The sequence below is a fragment of the Cherax quadricarinatus genome, chromosome 19 (genome assembly GCF_038502225.1).
Source record: "Cherax quadricarinatus isolate ZL_2023a chromosome 19, ASM3850222v1, whole genome shotgun sequence".
Taxonomy (NCBI): domain Eukaryota; kingdom Metazoa; phylum Arthropoda; class Malacostraca; order Decapoda; family Parastacidae; genus Cherax; species Cherax quadricarinatus.
The window spans coordinates 39,376,818-39,397,637 of record NC_091310.1 but is presented as its reverse complement, the minus strand read 5'-3'; the positions used below and the strand labels follow the sequence as shown (position 1 = coordinate 39,397,637).

At 40.7% G+C, this 20,820-nt stretch overlaps 1 protein-coding gene across 5 annotated transcripts in view; it reads left to right on the top strand.

Annotated features, from left to right (window-relative positions):
- The window catches only part of LOC128688354 (glutamate [NMDA] receptor subunit 1), a 220,393-nt gene extending 199,901 nt beyond the window's left edge, over positions 1-20,492 (top strand). For all 5 annotated transcript variants that reach the window (XM_070086694.1, XM_070086691.1, XM_070086690.1 and 2 more), the window contains 4 exons: positions 3,333-3,481; positions 14,062-14,219; positions 14,375-14,801; positions 14,954-20,492. In XM_070086694.1, coding sequence (XP_069942795.1) covers positions 3,333-3,481; positions 14,062-14,219; positions 14,375-14,801; positions 14,954-15,430 — 1,211 coding nt within the window. In that variant the 3' untranslated portion in view covers positions 15,431-20,492. The remainder of the gene's footprint in view (positions 1-3,332; positions 3,482-14,061; positions 14,220-14,374; positions 14,802-14,953) is intronic.
- The last annotated feature ends 328 nt before the right edge of the window (positions 20,493-20,820 follow it).

Genomic DNA, 20,820 nt, shown 5'->3' with positions numbered 1-20,820 from the left:
TCTTATATGGGTGTGAAGCTTGGGTTGTAAATGCTGCAGCGAGAAGGCGGTTGGAGGCAGTGGAGATGTACTGTCTAAGGGCAATGTGTAGTGTAAATATTATGCAGAAAATTCGGAGTGTGGAAATTAGGAGATGTGGAGTTAATAAAAGTACAGTGGAACCTCAAAAATCGAACTGCTCCCAACACGACCAATTATGTAAATGTATTTTTGTAAGTGCTTTTATAAGTGTATTTTTGAGGGTCTGAAATGGACTAATCTAATTTACATTATCCCTGATGGGAATAAATTCATTCGGTAAAGGCACTCGAACAGCCTTCTGGACCGAAGAAAGTTCGATATTTGAGGTTCCACTGTATTAGTCAGAGGGCTGAAGAGGGGTTGTTGAGGTGGTTTGGTCATTTAGAGAGAATGGATCAAAGTAGAACGACATGGAGAGCGTATAAATCTGTAGGGGAAGGAAGGCGGGGTAGGGGTCCTCCTCAAAAAGGTTGGAGGGAAGGGGTAAAGGAGGTTTTGTGGGCGAGGGGCTTGGACTTCCAGTAAGCGTGCGTGAGCGTGTTAGATAGGAGTGAATGGAGATGAATGGTATTTGGGACCTGACGATCTGTTGGAGTGTGAGCAGGGTAATATTTAGTGAAGGGATTCGGGGAAACCAGTTATTTTTATATAGCCGGACTTGAGTCCTGGAAATGGGAAGTACAATGCCTGCACTCTAAAGGAGGGGTTTGGGATATTGGCAGTTTGGAGGAATATGTTGTGTATCTTTATTACATATATGCTTCTAAACTGTTGTGTTGTGAGCACCTCTGCAAAAACAGTGATGAAAGTATTTTCTTTTTGGGGATTTTCTTTCTTTTTGGGTCATCCTGCCTCGGTGGGAGACGGCCAACTTGCTAAAAAAAAAAAATGAAACAATAGTAGTGCTCAAAATTTTTATTACAGTTGTAAATAAACAGTGTACTAGTAGTACTAAGATTTTTATTACAGTTGTAAATAAACAGTGTGCTATACCTACTGTAAAGAAAAAGATTATTTTTATTTTGAAAAATAGTTGAACAACATAGTTTGCACAGTTTGTTTTTTCTTTTTATCAGCATACATATCTTTGTAGCACTGAATATAATTTTGTAATGCCTGCCTAACTCCAGTGCCTCATTCACTGTTTGGTTCTGCATTTATTATGAAATCACAAGTATCGTCTAGTTTTGCAGTTAACATTGTTAGTTCATCCAATGTGAATTCTTTCATGGGTGCAGCATTTTCTTCTTGATTTTCCTCTTTTTCTTTATATAAATGTTACTGATCCATTTCCACAAGTGTTGCATCATCAAGGTCATCAGAATGCAAGTCAGTGCATTGACACACATTTTCACAATCCAGAACTTCTAATCTGAGATGATCTTTCCCAAGCTGCACAATGTTTTCACAAACAGTTTCAATATGGGATTCAATACTGGCAAAATCATTGAAACAGTGCAGCAACATATTATTGTGTGACAGCATCTTTTTCCAAAACAAACCCGTTTCGTTTACTTTAAAATTTTGCTCGTCTTTGTAGCCATTTTCTTCAATCAATATTTTGTTTAGATCATTAGGAAATCTTGCAGCTGCCTCATTATCTGCACTGGCACTTTGACCAGTAATTTGAACATTATGGAGTCCCATATGCTTTTAAAAGTTGTAAAACCAGCCTTGACTTGCCACAAACTTTCTTCATTAATATTTTCTTTTTTAAACATTGAATAGAGACTTGTTGCTTTAGCTTGAATTGTCATCTGACTTAATGGCTACAGGCTTCAATCCATAACATTAAAAGACGTTCCATATTATCCATTTCAGAACTACGATTTTTAACAGTCACTTTTGACACGTAAGATGCTGTTGCCATTCCTTGTCTTTTTATTTTATTTTTATTCCTTATATGTGCACATACTGATGCTTTGTTCATTTTCTTGTCACATGCTATTTCAGCATACAATTCACCATCTTCATGTTTTATAATTTCTAGTTTTTCATCTAAAGTTAACCATTTACATTTACTAGAATGCTCAGCATCATTGCATTTCCTCTTTCCACTCATATCTGCATATGAAAGGGATACCAGTACTTCATATAATAAAGAAAAAATTGTGCATATGTTACTGTGTAAGACTACACAGTTTCACTGCTCAAAGTCTGGAGCAATACTAATGTTGGCATCGTGCTATTCCACTACATAGCAGCAATCCAATATCAGTGCCTAATGCGGTTAAATAGAATTTATATTATTAAATTTATAAACCATATTACATATATCAAAACCCGTATTGTTCAAAACTGTACTATTCAAGGTATTACTGTAGTTCATTCTGACTCTACATTCCCTTATATTAGTAACTTTACTACAGTAGTTCATTCCTTATATTAGTAACTACTACAATAGTTCATTCTGACTCCCCATTATCTTATATTATAAATGATTTTATTACAGTAGTTCATGCTAACTCCCCCATCACCTTACATTACATATTTCTGTATGTTTTTTATTTTTTTAATTTTAAGTTGTCTTGGTACATCATAGTTTTAGCACAACTGAAGTGCTCTGTATAAGGAATACAAAGGCATAATACCTTGATCAGGACACTACACATGCGACTTGTGAATGGTCCAAATTGGACTAAAACGTCATCATAAGTTTCACTCTCATTTATGCAGGTTATTTGTGCAGTGTTTTACATAATTTGTGGCTTTACAAATAGCTTGTACTTTTTTGTATCAACTGAATTTGTAACTTTTGTTAACTCTATATAGAAATAAAATTCATTGTCCTTTTCACTCTAGAATACTGACTCATGCTGACTCCCCATCACCATATATTACAGTTGCTTGTACTAACCCCATCACCTTATATTACAGTGGCTTCTGCTGACTCCCCATCACCTTTTATTACAGTGATCCATGCTGTCTTCTTTACCTTACATTACAGTGGCCCATACTGATTCCCTCATCTTGTATTACAGTGACTACTACAGTGGCCCATACTGATTCCCTCATCTTGTATTACAGTGACTACTACAGTGGCCCATACTGATTCCCTCATCTTGTATTACAGTGACTACTACAGTGGCCCATACTGATTCCCTCATCTTGTATTACAGTGACTACTACAGTGGCCCATACTGATTCCCTCATCTTGTATTACAGTGGCTACTACAGTGGCTCATAATGATTCACCATCTTATATTGTAGTGACTCTTCACTACAGTGCTCATCCTGACCCTTGACTAAGGTAACCCAACCAAAGTCATCATAATAATGACCACATAGCACAATGTCTTGCCCCACTGCAGGTACACCGCGTAGTTTCAGTGCACGTGTCTTGGGGATGGTGTGGGCTGGCTTTGCTATGATCATCGTAGCTTCGTACACTGCAAACCTGGCAGCCTTCCTTGTGTTGGATCGTCCTCAGACCTCCCTCACAGGCATCAATGATGCTAGGGTCAGTCTTACAGAATGTTCTTTTCATTGCAGTCTGTATTATTTTGTGGAAAAAAAAAAGACACAAAATGCAATAACTTAGGAGATATTTATATGACCAAGACCCTGAGACTTTGGTCATATTTGTAGTGGCCAAGATCCCAGGATTGAAATGTTTCCCATAAACATTTTCAAAGTTATTACTGTCTTTTTTTTTTCACTTCTTGTCGGTATCATATACCTTTGTATCCATTGAAGGTTGTGCTTTACTATACAGTCACTAACTAGATATTATCACTATTAATTTTAGCAACTGACCTAAAAAGAAGATTGGCTGACATAGATCTTTCAGTAAATGAAAAGCAATAAAACTAACTGAGTATATGAAGGCTTGCTCTGACTGTCTTTGATTTACTGCAAGTCAGTTTACTGCCTGTTTTTCATAATAGTTTCATAATCCTTCCTCAGATAAACTATACTCTTAGCTAATTATAATCCTTCCCAAAACAGTCTATACTTTCAATTAATTTTAAGTAATTCCTAATCATTTACAATATGCCTAAAATATCCATGCCGAATTATCACACTAAGCCAAAATTTACATGCTAGGACTAGTATTAAGTAGTTCGTAAGGTCTAAAATTAATTTATCTGAAGGGGTTTCCTTAGAATATGAAAGATGATATGTTCCTATAACTAACCAGTCTGTAACCAAATAAAGCTGTGAACCCATCAGTTGTAGCTCCCATGTATTCTAAATAAATATCTTTTTATTCAACAAACCGGCCATATCCCACCGAGGCAGCATGATCTGAAGAGAAAAATGAAAGGTTTTCTTTTTAAATTTAGTAATTTATACAGGAGAAGGGGTTAAAGAAATAAATATCTTTATCTAAGAGTCATGTAACTCTACACAGGGAAAGTGAAGATGTTGGCTCTCATTGGTGTGAAAAAGATGAGAGATAGAGGCTTGAACATTCACCAGGCACATGAGTGTGTGTTAGGCGAGACTGGGATTTTATGTACTGTTGGAGTGAGCATGGTAATAATATATTTGAAGGGATTCTATGAAACACACTAGCTGGACTTAAATTTTGGAGGTAAAAAGTACAGTGCTTGCATATTTTGGATGAGGAAGTAGTGGTTTAGTCCTTGGAGGTTTGTGCTCCTTAATAAAAGGCAGCTTTAGATCAGGCTATATTTAACGTATTTTCCTCTTTGAGTTGTCCTAACTTGATGAGGTACAACCAGTGTGTTAAAAGTTAACTTGTTTCTAGGAGAGTAAATCCTCAATTTAACCCTTTGACTGTCGTGGCCGTATATATACGTCTTAAAAGGTACCGTGTTTGACGTATATATACTCATAAATTCTAGCGGCTTCAAATCAAGCAGGAGAAAGCTGGTAGGCTCACATGTGAGAGAATGGGTCTGTGTGGTCAGTGTGCACCATATAAAAGAAATCCTGGAGTACGCAGTGCATAATGAGAAAAAAAAAACTCTGACCGTTTTTTTTAATTAAAATTCCGATTTTGTGGTCTATTTTCGTATAGTATTTATGGTTGTATTCTCGTTTTCTTGGTCTCATTTGATAGAATGGAAAACATATTATAGAAATAGAGGTGATTTTGATTGATTTTACTATAAAAAGAACCTTGAAATGGTGCTCAAAATAGGGGAAATGTTTCATTTTTGCCAATGTTCAAAAGTAAACAAATGATGCCATTGTCCAATAAATGTCCAGCTAGCCATTCTAATATGCAGTCATGAATGGGTTGATGTTATTTATACAATTATTACAGTATTGCAATAGTCTGCATAATAGTAAGTCTTCTATTTTTTGTTTTAATAAAAATTCAAAATAGAAAGCAAGAGTAATATCAGAGGGGCCTGGAGACATGACTGATGAGCAAAGAAAATGTTATTTTAGAGCCAGGAATGTCTGCATTGTTCATTCTGGACCTTATTTTGAAATTGTCATATTTTTTAGTTTTCGTGAAATTGGCCAAATTGCAAATTTCTGACCACATTATTAGGTAGTTGAAATCGGTAAATGGGCAGTTTCTTGTACTCAATCGATAGAAAAAATGGAGTTCTAAAGAAATAGCTATGAGTTTGGGCGACTGGAACAAAATAGGGCTCAAAGTGGGCGAAATCGCTGATTTGTAAACGGCGCCGAGGTCGCTAACTTCGCGAGAGCATAATTCCGTCAGTTTTCCATCAAATTTCGTTTTTTTTGGTGTCATTACAATCGGGAAAAGATTCTCTATCATTTCACAAGAAAAAATAATTTTTTTTTTTTTTAAATTTTGCGACACCAGGAGACACCTCAGGATTGGGGGTTGCGGCAGTCAAAGGGTTAATGGACTAATAGGGAGGAGCAGGTGGCTGGTAATTGAGTGTGTGGTGGATGGAGATGAGATTGCTTGGTAACAGTAACAGACAGTTCTGTAACTAGCTGACTTTGTTCACTGTTTATGAATCAGTTGATTCAGTGGATTATGTCCCGTATTTCTAAAGTTCATTAACCCATATACGGTCCAAACGTACATACATGTTCACTACCCCCCCCCCCCCTCACCAATGCCCCGAATATTTTTTTTTTTTTTTTTTTTTTTTTTTAATGAAAATAAAGAGCGTTATAGTTTAAAAAAAAATTAGAGTCAGTACTTACAGAGATATGAGGCCGAGAATTTGGCACTGGATGCTCATGTGACAGCAACATTGAGTCCTGCCGTTTGTAGAAGTGTTGCCGATATACCTTTTTTCTATTTTTCATATTATTTTACATAATTTTTATGTTCTGATAATTACAATTTATAGTAGTTCTTGTCATTTCATAACCTATCTTTGTTAACACTAGTATTACGTACTGAAATTGTACTCAAATTGTCACGAACACTGACAGGTGGACATTTACTATTGTCTTGGAATACATACAGAGTATTTATAGGTCCCAGCCTCTTCAAGGGGGGCTCCTTGGCGTGATGAAGAGGCTCTTGGTCTGAGGAATTAGACCTGTCGGTCTACTTCCTCAGACCGAACCTAATTACCCCCCAATCCCCTGTTCCCTATCCCATCCTCCCCATCCTCCCCTTTTTCCTTTCCTCCTCCTCCTCCCCACCCCTCCCTTTTGCCCTTCCTTTTTGGCCTTTTTTTTTTTTCACAGGCACGCTAGTTCCTAGGTAGGGGAAAGGGTACCGGGGTCCATCCCATTTCGTTGAGGTTCTTGGCGTTGGCGTAGTTTGCCGTGGAATCTGGATTGCCTGGGGATGTCCTGATCCCTCTCCGGTATCCCGGAGGGTGGCTTTGGGTGTCTCTCGGGCAAAGGGTGTATCTCTGGAAGCCACCTTTCGGATTCCGGGGGTGGTGGCCGAAGGAGGTATGCTTTGTGGCGGATTTCCGGCCACCCTCTCTTTTGTCCACCGAGGTAGCTCGGCAGATGTGAGGTTGCTATCCCGGATTGCTGGTTTACTGGCATGATGGGTAGGGTATGGCACGGGTTCCATGCTGCATCTGCGCTACTTGCGGTGCTGAGGTCCTCTCGGGCGCGGAGGGAGATTTCTGGCCCTTTCATTCCTCCTAGGAACTATCCCTCCCCGGTCCCCCCTTTTTTTATTCTTTTTTTTATTTTTATTTTCTTTTCTTCTTTCTTTTTTTTTCTTAAAAACAAAAAGAAAGAAGTAACCTAACCATGGCAGCCCTAGTCCATGAACCTGCTACCCCCGGGCCCCTTCTTGATACCGCACCCCGTTCTGACCCCGCCCCGTCTTTGGACCACTCTTCGGACACTCCTCATGCCTCTGTACCTCTTGCCGGTGCTGTTTCCTCACCTGCTTCAGGTACTGAGGCCTCGACTGACTCCTTCGATTTATCTGACCTTCGCTCTCCTCTGACTATGCTTCCGGCCTCTCCCTCTACGGTGCGGCAATTTTCGAATCGCCGGCCCGTTCCACGTCGGACCAACTCTGGTCCCATGCCTAAACGACAACGACAATTACCTGCTGATGATACTTCTCCACCTTCTCGTTCTTCTCAGAAAAGATCGACACGTCCTTCACTACCTCTCCACGCTCAGTTTCAGACTGCACAATGGACTAAATTCTTCACTTTACGACCGACTTCCTCTACTGCCTATCTTTCTGACCACAGTATTGGCAAGGCACTCCTACGCCATGTTGGTAAAGATATTTCTTTTCATGCTCTTAAGAGCGGTATGCGCATCGTCACCGTACAGAATGCTACCATGGCTCATGAGCTTTCTCGTCTTTCCCATATCGATACTGTTCCTGTAACTATTGAAAAGCATCATTCCCTCAATTCTTGTAGTGGTACCATCATTCTGCCCCATACCATAGTTCAACAAAATTTCCAGACATGTGGCACTGACATTCTTGAACAGCTGGAACTCCAAGATCTCCCAATCCTCAAGGTAGACATTTACGTTCTTCCTGCCCGCGGGCGGAGACGATACCCTAGCAATGTTGCTCGTTTAACTTTTGACAGCTGTGAACTCCCATCCTCAGTTTATGTAGCAGGACATCGGTTACAAGTTCGAAAGGTGATCCCTACACCGCAACAGTGTAGAAATTGCTGGCGATTTGGCCATCCAGCGAAATATTGCAGATCTGTCGCCGAATGCTCAGTCTGTGGTGCCGATGACCATTCTAATACGTCTTGCAATCGACCTCCCTCTTGTTTTAATTGTCATGACGCTCACCCTTCGTACTCTCGCCGTTGTCAAGTCTACTTAAACGAGCGGGAAATCCGTTACCTCAAAGAGGCAGAAGGTCTCCCTTATGCCATGGCAGTTTCTCATCTCCGCCTCCAAGGGAGACTACCTCGTGTTTCTTATTCCCGTGTTTCAAAACGTCCCCCCACTTCTGGTATCCCATCTTCTGCACCCACCTCTGTGGTTACCTCTCCCATAGCCACTCCTGTAGCTAATTCTTTTGCTGTCCTCGGCTCAGACGTCCCTACTTCAACGTCTCAGTCTGATCTTGCTTCTTCGTGTTCTCTCTCACAAGCCTCAGTAGCGACGAGATCTCATATGACACCTCCTCCCAATCGTCCCTCTACTTCTCAAAAGTCAAAAAAAGGTCCGTTAACACCTCCTACCCATCTTCCACCTCCTCATTTTCCCTTCCCTGTCTCTGTACCTGGTTCTCCCCCTCTCACTGGCTCTGTTACAAGTGTAGAGGTTCACCCTCCTCCTCGTACTGTACCTTCCTCCCCTGTTCCCTCCCAAGTTTCTTCCTCTTCGGCCACCTCCCAGGTTTCTGCCTCTTCTGTCCCCTTCCACGCTTCTCCAGTTCCCTCCACCCTTCCGTCCCCCCCTACCTTGGTACAGTCCATTACAGTTCCAATCTTTACTCATCCTCCCCCTACCATTTCCAATATTGTCTCCCATATGACGTCTCTGAATTCTGAAACACTTGAAGCAATCTCTGAATATATTGCAGAGACCAAACCATCAATGGACACTGATCCACCCTCCGCTCCTTCTCTCTCCTCTACTCTATCTGCGCAACTCCTTTCTTCACAGCGCACCGTTCCTTCGCTGGTTGAACGTTTTCCACTGCCTCCGCATGTGGACTTTTCTAACCCCTCTAGTCCGTAGGAACCCTTACCTGCGGATTTCAGGTATCTTTATCATTGCCAATCATGGCCTATTTACAGTGGAATATACGCGGCCTCAGGGGTAATCGGGGTGAGCTTCAGATGTTACTCTCCCAGTTTTCCCCTGTTGGTGTTTGCTTACAGGAACCAAAATTACACTCTGCTGTTATCTCTCCCATCTCAGGCTATAATTTATTGTATTCTTCAGATCCTTTTCCTGATGGGACCTTTAATGAAAGTGCCCTTCTTCTACGCACTGATATTCCGTACCATCAGCTATTTGTTCATACTTCGCTGCATTACACAGCAGCCCGTATCCACTTGCATAAGTGGTATACGCTCTGTTCTTTATATCTCTCTCCTTCTCGGGCATTATCTATTCCGGATATTGCCTTTCTTGTTTCGTCATTACCACCACCGATTCTGTTACTTGGTGATTTTAATGCCCACCATTTCCTCTGGGGGGGTCTCACTGTGATTCCCGTGGCATTCAGTTAGAGGCTTTTCTTGCCACCCACCCCCTCCATGTTTTAAATACAGGTACTCACACCCATTTTGATCCTCGGACTCACACTCTCTCTTGCATCGATCTCTCAGTCTGCTCTTCCTCCGCCGCATTAGACTTCACTTGGTCTGTTCTTCCGGACTTACATGACAGCGATCATTTCCCAATCATTCTTACTTCCCCTTCATATTCACCACCTCTTCGCATCCCACGCTGGCAATTTGATCAGGCAAATTGGAACCTTTACTCACACCTAACTGTTTTTAGAGAGGTTCCTTCTTCGTCCTCCATCGATGAGCTTTTACACCTCTTCTCGTCCTCCGTTTTAACCGCAGCTTCTCATTCTATACCCCAAACTTCGGGCAGGCATTCTCAGAAATGCGTGCCTTGGTGGTCTCCTGCTTGTGCTCGTGCAGTACGTTTGAAACGCACTGCATGAGGCAGGTACCGGTACAATAGAACCACAGAGAGATTTCTTGAATTTAAGCAGAAGCGTGCGATCGCTCGCCGTGTCATCCGTGACGCTAAACACACTTGCTGGCGAGATTATGTCTCCACCATCACCTCTGCTTCCTCTATGAGTGTAGCCTGGAAAAAAGTACGAAAACTGAGTGGTAAATATTCTCCTGACCCGGCTCCTGTTCTGCGGGTTGCCGGTGTTGATATAGCAAACCCACTAGATGTTGCCAATGAAATTGGCAATCATCTGGTCCGTATTTCTCAGGGACTCCATCTATGCCCCTCATTTCTTTCCTCAAAGTCTGCCAGAGAGTTAGCACCCTTGGACTTTTCTTCTCTCAGAGAAGAACAGTATAATGTGCCTTTTACACTTCAAGAACTGGAGGCAACACTCTCAGCTTGCCGATCATCGGCAGCTGGGCCCGACGACATTCATATTCGTATGCTACAACATTTACATCAGTCAGCCCTTGCAGTCCTATTATGCCTTTACAATCTTATTTGGTCACAAGGAGTTCTTCCACAGCTGTGGAAATCCGCCATTGTTCTCCCTTTCCGCAAACCAGGCACTACGGGATATGAAACCTCCCACTATCGTCCCATTGCTCTTACCAGTGCAGTTTGCAAAGTGATGGAACGCCTAGTAAATAGACGTTTAGTGTGGTATTTAGAGACACACGACAGTCTCTCCACTCGTCAATATGGCTTTCGTAAGGGACGTTCTACCATAGACCCCTTACTACGCTTGGATACGTATGTTCGTAATGCCTTTGCGAATAACCACTCAGTTATTGCCATATTTTTTGACCTTGAGAAGGCATATGACACAACTTGGAGGTATAATATTTTAGGCCAAGCCCACTCCTTAGGCCTTCAAGGCAATCTACCATCCTTCCTTAAGAACTTTTTAACTGACAGGCATTTCCGTGTTCGGGTTAATAATGTGCTCTCCCCGGACTTTATCCAAGCTGAAGGTGTCCCCCAGGGATGTGTTCTGAGCACAACACTTTTTCTCCTTGCTATTAATGATTTGGCCTCTAATCTTCCATCAAATATTTGGTCATCACTCTATGTTGATGACTTCGCTATTGCCTGTGCAGGCGCTGACTGTCACCTTATTACAGTTTCTCTCCAGCATGCAGTCGACCGTGTTTCCAATTGGGCCACCACACGTGGGTTTAAATTTTCCAGCACTAAAACCCACCAAATTACTTTCACTAGACGCTCTGTCATCTCCGATCATCCTTTGTACCTCTATGGCTCCCGTATCCCTGAACGTGATACAGTCAAGTTTCTGGGCCTCCTCTTTGATCGTAGGTTATCCTGGAAACCTCACATTACCTCTCTGAAGGCAACTTGCCACAGCCGGCTGGACCTCCTTAAAACCCTTGCTCATCTTTCATGGGGAGCTGATCGTCGAACCCTCCTTCACCTACATTCCACCCTTATCTTATCGAAACTTGATTATGATGACCAGATCTATTCAGCGGCATCTCCTGCTACTCTCTCTAGCCTTAACCCCATTCATCACCAAGGATTACGTTTATGCCTTGGTGCTTTTCGCTCTTCCCCTGTCGAGAGCCTCTATGCAAAAGCAAACGTTCCATCCTTATCCGATCGCCGTGATGCCCATTGCCTTCGCTACTATGTACGCTCTCATGATCTCCGCAATCCTTCCATTTATAGAATGGTCACTGATATTAGTAGACATCCTTTATTTGTTCGCCGCCCCTTTCTATGTACATGTAGCATCTCACTTTTCCCTACCCCCCTGGGAAATTCCAGCTGTTCGAGTCTGTTCTTTCTCTCTCCCTTGCTCGAAAGCCCAACTGTCTACGGTCGCTTCCCGCTCTCATTTTCTTGACCACTTTCACTCTCATTCTCATGCCATTGCTGTGTACACAGACGGCTCTAAGTCTTCTGACGGCGTAGGATTCGCAGCAGTGTTTCCGGACAGCGTCGTACAAGGGCATTTACTATCTTCGGCTAATATTTTTACTGCTGAATTGTATGCCATCCTTACAGCACTTACCCGTATTGCATCTATGCCTGTGTCATCATTTGTGGTTGTCTCAGACTCCCTTAGTGCTTTACAGGCTATACAGAAATTTGATACACCTCACCCCTTAGTCCTCCGTATCCAACTTTGGCTATGCCGCATCTTTACCAAGCATAAAGATATTGTTTTTTGTTGGGTCCCTGGTCATGTTGACGTACAGGGCAATGAACAGGCAGACACTGCTGCGCGGTCAGCAGTACATGACCTACCAGTTTCATGTAGAGGTATTCCATTTACGGACTATTTTGCTGCAATATCTTCCCAACTTCACACCCGTTGGCAACAACGTTGGTCTACTATGCTCGGCAACAAACTTCAATCTATTAAACCGAGTATAGGTTACTGGCCATCTTCTTATCACCAGTGTCGAGGTTGGGAGACTACTCTCTCCCGTCTTCGCATTGGCCATACTCGTCTTACTCATGGATATCTCATGGAGAGGCGCCCTGCTCCTCTCTGTGAGAATTGCCAAGTTCCATTATCAGTCAGCCACATTCTGTTGGACTGCCCACTTTATCAACGAGCACGCAGAATTTACCTCCGTCGTCGTCTTCGCTCTGCTGCTCTCTCTTTACCTTCCCTTCTCGCTGATGGACCCACCTTTCATCCAGACTCTCTCATTGACTTTTTGACAACAACTGACTTACTTCACAAATTCTGATGCCTTCAGCCCTTTCTACTTCAATCTCTTGCTACCCCCTACCCCCCGTACTATCCCCTGCCCCGCTGTTTTCTATAACCTACTGATCATCCCTCCTCCCTTCTGCCATCCATTACCCTCGCTTCCTTCCCTACCCTGCAGTGCTGTATAGCCCTTGTGGCTTAGCGCTTCTTTTTGATTATAATAATAATAATAATGTAGGTCCCAACTGGCCAGCCAGCCAACCAGCCAGTCAGCCAGCCTGCTGAACAAGTATTATGTTCCAGAATTGTTTCTCTTTACTTAGGGCATAGGTTATAAGACATTCTGAAAGAGTGTTGCACATGGGTTATTATCGAGGTTTTTTTTATATTTCCTCGACCACTTATGGCCACATTCACCTCAGAGTCACTAAACTCGGGGTCAACATCACTTTCCTCTTAAAATAGGAGAGTTAATAATACATGAAATCAGTGAATCCCAGGTGTTTGCCGTGCTGTTTGCTCTGGCTGGCGTTCATTTGAACTGGTGCTCCTACAAGGTACTAAGTGGTCCCAGATTTTTTTAATGCAGTGCACACTGAGTGTTATGACCCATTCTGTGCTGACAAGGCATCTCAGGCCAATCGTGCCATATTTGAAGGCAGGAAAAATAAGACGTTTATATACGTTTGGGACACTAGCAGTAAGAACTTATATATACATTTGGACCGTTTATGGGTTAAATCTAGGTTTGTTAAATTGAGGGTTTACTATTCAACATTACTACTGTATTAGGAAAAAAATCATGACACTGTGTTAGATTGCGACAATTATGTAAGTGTATTTATGTAAGTGCGTTTGTACGTGTATGTTTGGGGGTCTGAAATGGACTAATCTACTTCACAATATTCCTTATGGGAATAAATTCGGTCAGTACTGGCACCTGAACATACTTATGGAGTGAAAAAATATCGTTAACCGGGGGTTCACTGTATTTGAAGGTAAATTGTTAAAAATAAAGGCACTAAAACCTCAATGTAATGGACTCCGTTGTAATGGATTTCAGATTTAATGAACAAAATCTGTGACAGGACATTGTCCGGAAACAATAGACTTAGTTTATTAAATTCAGAATTCTTCATTAATGGTACAGTCATGGTAAAAAAATCTTGTCATTCTGATTTACATGACAGTTTCCTTTAATGTACACCAACTCCTCTCTATTAGTCCATTATATCAGAGTTTCATGAGTTCTACATCAAAGGTAAATATAATATGTGGCTTCCCTGAATATTGCCACCAAGTAGATGTTTCTGTAAAATTTGCTTTTTTTATTTAAACAGTTACGAAATCCCATGGAGAACTTTACATATGCTACAGTGAAGGGATCGTCAGTGGATATGTACTTCCGACGACAGGTGGAGCTGAGCAACATGTACCGTACTATGGAAGGAAACAATTATCCTACAGCAGAGGCAGCCATCACAGCAGTCAAATCTGGGTAGTTTTTATGAAAATTTTTAATTTGCTATTTTTGATACAGAGATTAGTAAAACTGACCATATGCAGTATTGTAGGTGTCTGCAGTCACAAGGCAGTAGTATACTTAATTGAAAGTCCTCACTTGAGTAATTTTATATATATATTTTTTTTCAGGAAGTTGAAAGCTTTCATATGGGACAGCTCACGTCTGGAGTACGAGGCAGCCCAGGACTGTGAACTGGTGACTGCTGGGGAGCTTTTTGGCCGCTCAGGGTATGGCATTGGTTTAAAAAAGAACTCTCCATGGGCAGATAGGGTGACACTGGCCATCCTCGAGTTCCACGAGAGTGGCTACATGGAAGAGTTAGACAACAAATGGATTCTGCAGAACCAGGAAGACATGTGCAACACAGATGAGAAAGCCCCGGCAACACTGGGGCTCAAGAACATGGCAGGTGTATTTATCCTGGTTGCTGCTGGCATTGTTGGTGGTATAGGACTCATAATTATTGAAATAATTTATAAAAAGCATCAAATTCGCAAGCAAAAGCGCCTGGAAATTGCTCGACATGCTGCAGACAAGTGGAGAGGGACTGTTGAGGTTTGTTAAATACTGTATAATGTACATAAACTGCTCTTTCATATTTTCATATACAATATGCAGTTAATAAGAAAATGAAAAATGTAACCTACTGTACAATACAGTGCTATACATGAGTTGGTTTTTGTAATTTCATACTTGTGTATTTTCAGAAACGTAAAACTTTACGTGCCTCAATGATGATGCAGAGAAGACTCAAAGCAAATGGGGTTAATGAGCCATCAGTGATTTGCGTCAATGTTGAGAGTGGGTCCGGTGCTGGATCTGGGGTAGGAACAGCGGCTGGGACGGGGGCGGGATCTGGTGTTGGTACTGGTGCTGGGGCTGCAGTTGTGAGTTCTGCAAGTGGCACTGCTGCAGCTAGCATTGGAGCAGCTGACCTGCCTCGCATGCTTCCCCCACCACCGCCAGCACCTTTAGCACCTCCTTCACCTCCAGGCCTACCTCCAGATGTGCCCCCAGCACCTCCTGCACCCCGATGGGGCAACGACATTCGGCAGCGCCATGTTTCAGCTCAGGATGAAGGCCTGCCTCCTCCACCTCCACCCCCTGCAGGCGTGGACACCATGCGACTGCACGCCTCTTACAAGAACTTATTCGGCCCTGACCCGCCTGATTTGGTGGCGTGAGCATCTACTGTAGCCTCTGTATCAGAGGTAGCCAGGTTCACAGGGGCAAGTGATCCTGACAGGGAGGCCCACTATCTCCCCTCTTCATTACGTCCACTCGGCGGCGCCCCGGGCCACGCTCCCCTCAGGCCACTGTGCTGTGCACCACCAATGGCCTGCCAGCTGGGCCAGGGGGGCACTAACTACGCTTCTCACTCGTCAACAACATTGTATAAACCCATGGACATTTATAGCATGTTATCAGTGGGTCAGAGAACCTTGACCACCCTAACTTTAATTGTTTATTTTGGTAAAACACATTCAAGCCCTTCTGCAACTCCTGGTTAGAAAGCTAAATATTATTTAGTTAAGGTAAGCCACACAGGAGTTAAAACAGTTGATGAGGGAACTTGTGTGTGGTTGTATAAAAGAGCCAGTAGACACACTCCCATAGTACCCCGTGGGAGCAAGAGGGCGTGCTTGTTGATCTGTTGTTGTCCTCCCATCCTGCACCCTCACCGGGAGTCTTTTTAGCTAGGGAGCATTAATGTGGAGCCCTGACCAGTGTGAGGGATGGGGAGGGGGGACTGTCTGCTCAAGCCCTCAGTATGAGGGGAGAGTGGCAATGAGTGCTCCCTCAGACTGTTGGTGTGAGGGGCAGGCAACATTAAGTACCCTTCATGCTAGGTGTGAAGGTTTCTGTGGCAGAGTCCCTCCTTATTATCACTAGTGCAGTATGGATAAAAGTAAATTTCACCTCTTGTTATGGGTTGCCATGAGTGTCTTCATGTGTGGTCCACATATGTGAGGAATGGTCACCAGGTAGCGCCCTTTCATACCACACCTATCTGTCATGAGTAGATAGTTGTTCCATCATGAAGTTGATATCAAGAGGTAAACAGTAATAAGTCCTTATCACATCAACTGGTGTTAATAGCTGGTGACACTGTACACCCCTTGATGCTGTCAGTGTGAAGTGTAGGTACCTGTAAGTGCTTCCTCCCTCCTCCTTCCCACTTACCCCCATCACACATCTTTCTGTTAGCCTTGTAAGGCCCTGCTAAATATCTGGAATCTACATTGTTGATGATACGCTTATTATCGTTGTGTGTTGTGACTACGGACAAGAACAGCCACACACAGACAAACATTGGGCATACAGTTACCTTGAAGGGCTGTGTGTTGACGACTCATGATGTGGTGGTCTGTTCCCGCGGTTGTTTACATGTATACTTATTTGTAATTTCTGAGGCTGAATATGATGAAATTTAATTGAAAAATTAATTTTTCTACAAAAATTCAATTGTGAAAAAGATCAGTTGTAATGTTTATAAATACAGTATAATAATGATGAAAAAACTTTGGTAGAAAATCAGTTGTTAAAAAGAAATTTTATATAATTATGATTTCTGTCATCAAAATTGGTAGAGTAATATAATTTTTTGAAAAATGCCACTAATAACTAAAGAGGACATAATACTAGGAAGACCAACCAGCTTTCCTTTGTTTGGTCATGTGGGCTGAAGATGCTGGAATTCATAGTGCCACAAGTGGAAGTTCAAGCCCAGAAGTGTTGCATTAAGGAGCAATGAGCCTTATAACACAACTACTGAAGGGTGAGAATAACCTAGTGTGTGGCGTAGAAAGATGTTTAGGTGTGTGTGAATGTGTGGATGCATGCGTGTGTTTGTGTGTTTGATACAAGGATCCAGAATGGAGCTAAAACTTATATTGATGTAGCTATGAGTTTGTGAAAGTTTTCTTATAGTTTCATTACCTTTGTATTTATTAATTTAAAGTTTGAAATGTTCTTCCATAACTGTGGTAAATTTAGTTTAATTTGTACCAATTTAAAAATTAAATAATGTATTCAAGTACGTATGATGTCCTTATTCTGGTCATTAATGACTGACTCTTGACTTCAGACAAACTCTTTTGGGTCTTTAATGGTTTTGTCAGCATTGAAATAAGTTCTGAGGAAATGACAATTAGTAGTGTGTGTGTAACCTTATTCTTTGATTTAATAATTTTTTGCATGTTTTGAACTACTGATGCTGTATTAGTATTCAGAAGGGGTGACTGGAGATGAGTTCCTATTACTAACTGTAATGTGCTCAAGCTTCACATCATAAAAATAGAGTGAACACCTTGTTTCATATACTGTATAAAGTAAAAGCAGGAACAGACATCTTGTGTACTTGTCTATATCATATATATCACTCTTTTTACTTAATTAAAAACCGAGGCATTTTCCTCTTGCCATTCACACAGCTCCAGTCACCTTGTTGATGCTTAGTACAAACTTCATAAAACTGGAATTACAGGTGATTGATTAGATTGGTTCCCGTACTATTCATAATTTCAAGTCTCTCTTTCTCTCGATGTGCAACAGTAAATACCCAATCGGTGCTGAGTAGCTGTCCATCATGTTCTGGGTTTTTGTACCTTTATGCAGCATCTAGCAGATCATTTCCTGGGAACATGTATCCACACAGGGGCTGGAGACTGGTGTGGTTGCATAGTCACAGGAACCTGTGGGGAGGTACACTGCACTAATGTTATGTTAAGGCAGCACTCTTCTTTAACCAGTAAGCAACTGCCATTATATAATTCGAGATGTGTTCATATTGCAATGTCACGCTGCATGTAATGTTAATTGTTCCTCCTTTCATTTGCAATATATGGTACCATACCAGAATAATACGGCAATAAAATTACTAATGCAGTTTGTGTGCACTGAAGAAGAATAGGCAATATTTTGAAGAATATATTTACAGGATGTCAGAAATATTTCTTACTATAATTTGCAAGTCATTCATTATGACAAGACAATCAAGTACCTTATATAATATACCATTTGCTTCAAATAAGTCATAATGTGAGTTTTCACAAATTTTATACATTACTATATAATGAAACTACATTTTTAATTAGAATAATTTTGATGCAGTTAATTGTAAGGGAATGTACAGTACTTGACTTCTTCAGTATCTCAAGGAAAACAAGACGAGCAACTTGTCTTTGCCAAGTTGAACATTAATGTTTGGGAACCAAACTAAACATTCACACAGATTCTTTAAAATTTAAATTTATTGTTACTGTAGACTGTTGTTATTGTTCTGTTTATGCTGTGATTATCAATTACGCAATAGCTAATTCTTATTTATGAGTATAATTCATACCAGTAATTAAGCTAAATTATTTTTTAAGTTGTTATAGATTAAACTTTATTGTTCAGTTAATGGTAAATTTTTTGTATATGGATAAGACAACCTGCTCTCACCTTTATTTTATCTTATAACTAATTTGATGAGTATAGTGTGATGCATATATTGAATGCTATTTGCTGATGGCTCAAAATTATACTTATAATTTAAATCATTCTTGTTAAATGAGGTCTGTATTTTTTTTCCTGGCATGGTAAACCAATAAGCACATTTTTAGTACATTTTTCACATTTACTGGTCCCTTAACAGGCTGGCTTGTAAAGGAACAGATTCACTATTCATCCTAATCTATGCTCATGAAATTGTTAAACATTGATCTACGCATTCTGCGTGGATATACCCAGAAACACAACTCTCGATGAGGCCAACAGTTCTTGACCTAACAGCTGACATTAGTGGCTCCCAGTAATAAGCACTGCAGATAAGTTACAGGATCTCTTCATGTCAGTGATCAGGTGATGTCCTATTGTCCGACCTGAACGTTTTTCAAACATCATATATGTTAATGGAGGATTGTACCTTGTCTTATGTAAAGACAAATAGTGCTTCAATCTCCACTGTGCACTATCAGTAGCCCTTTTCACAATCCAATTGCAACAAATTATATTAAGTATTACAACTAAAAGGAAGTGTTAGTAATGAGAAAAATGTGAGTACAGTGTCACAATTCAATTATATAAATATTACTATTAATTCATCCTCATCCTACTGTTGGCTGGTAATCTAGCACTCTTCCTTCTTTCAATAAATTTTCATTACTATGGGACATACTACATACATTGACATTCTTGATGCATTCACCATACAGCTATGTTGATGGATACACTTGAGTTTTTAAATTAATAAACATTATATACACCTGGCAAAGATAGCTATATACCACAATAAGCTTATAGACCTAGATCACTACACATGGACAAAGTTGTATATAGATAAATAAATGTAAGTACCACAATTCAATTATTTAATTTAGTGCATCATTCAGCATAGTCAATTCTAATGTATGAATGTACAGGTGGACATGAGTGCCTAAAGTTGGAACAAATTATAAACTGGCATTTCGACCAGATAGAAATTAAGGGTATCATTATTCTATGCAAATATCCTTAAGTAAAATCCCCAATTAACAAATCATATAAAACAAATTAAATTTAAAATTTTAATTCACTAACTACAATGACTGGTTAATCATAATTAATATTATCTAATCTGAAGCATCATGACTAAAAAAAATTATTTTGACTTTTGTACCATAAAAAAGTAGTGCAACAGCATAAAAATGGATATATATTATGATATTTTATAATTAAAAATATCTTTTCAGAAGAGCACAGATCGCAATTCCAATGATCGACAGCAACACAATGTCTCCACTCATTTTAAAGTTCAGGCACTGTACTTTCCACCCCAGAAATTAATTCCAGTTAACTGGTTTTCCCCAGATCCCTTTATGAATGTTACCTTGCTCACACTTGAACATGTTAAGTCCCAAAATCCATTTGTCTCCTCACTCTTATCTAATATCTTTACACATACCTACTGGATACTCAGTCTTCCATACTTTTTATATATGACTAAGCCATCTTAGCAATTCCTCTTCTGCTACCTAAAATATTTTCCATATCTCCACACTGTCTTCTAGTCAATTCACTATTTATTTTCTGCATGAAATTCACACCACACAATGAATTCACACATTTCCACTGCCTCCAATCTCTTCCTTAACAGTGGCAAATTAACATACCTAGAGTTCCAGGTGTGAAGGGGGGTGGGGGATAGGGGAGGGTTGCTGAGACTTCATTATATATAAAAAACTGTTTAATAAAAGAAAAGAAATATTCTTAATTTCAAATTGATTCATGTAATTTTATTATGCATTATTCTGATTAATTAATTATAAACATGAACAGATTTTTGAAGTATAAGTACAGTATGTTGTATATACAGCTACCTCAGGTCCCTCGTTGCTCTTATGTGCAACTGCTCCTCACTGCAACATTCAAGGACTATTTTTCACATCCATACAAAAATATTGGCAACACCACACTCTGACAACGTACTTCTGTTCATAATATCCTCGATATTCCAACTACCTTACTTCCCATATCTTTTCTATAATTAACCCTCCCAAGCTCCTACACCATCCTCTTAGCTTCACTTCTGAATATCCCAAAAGCTCTGTGT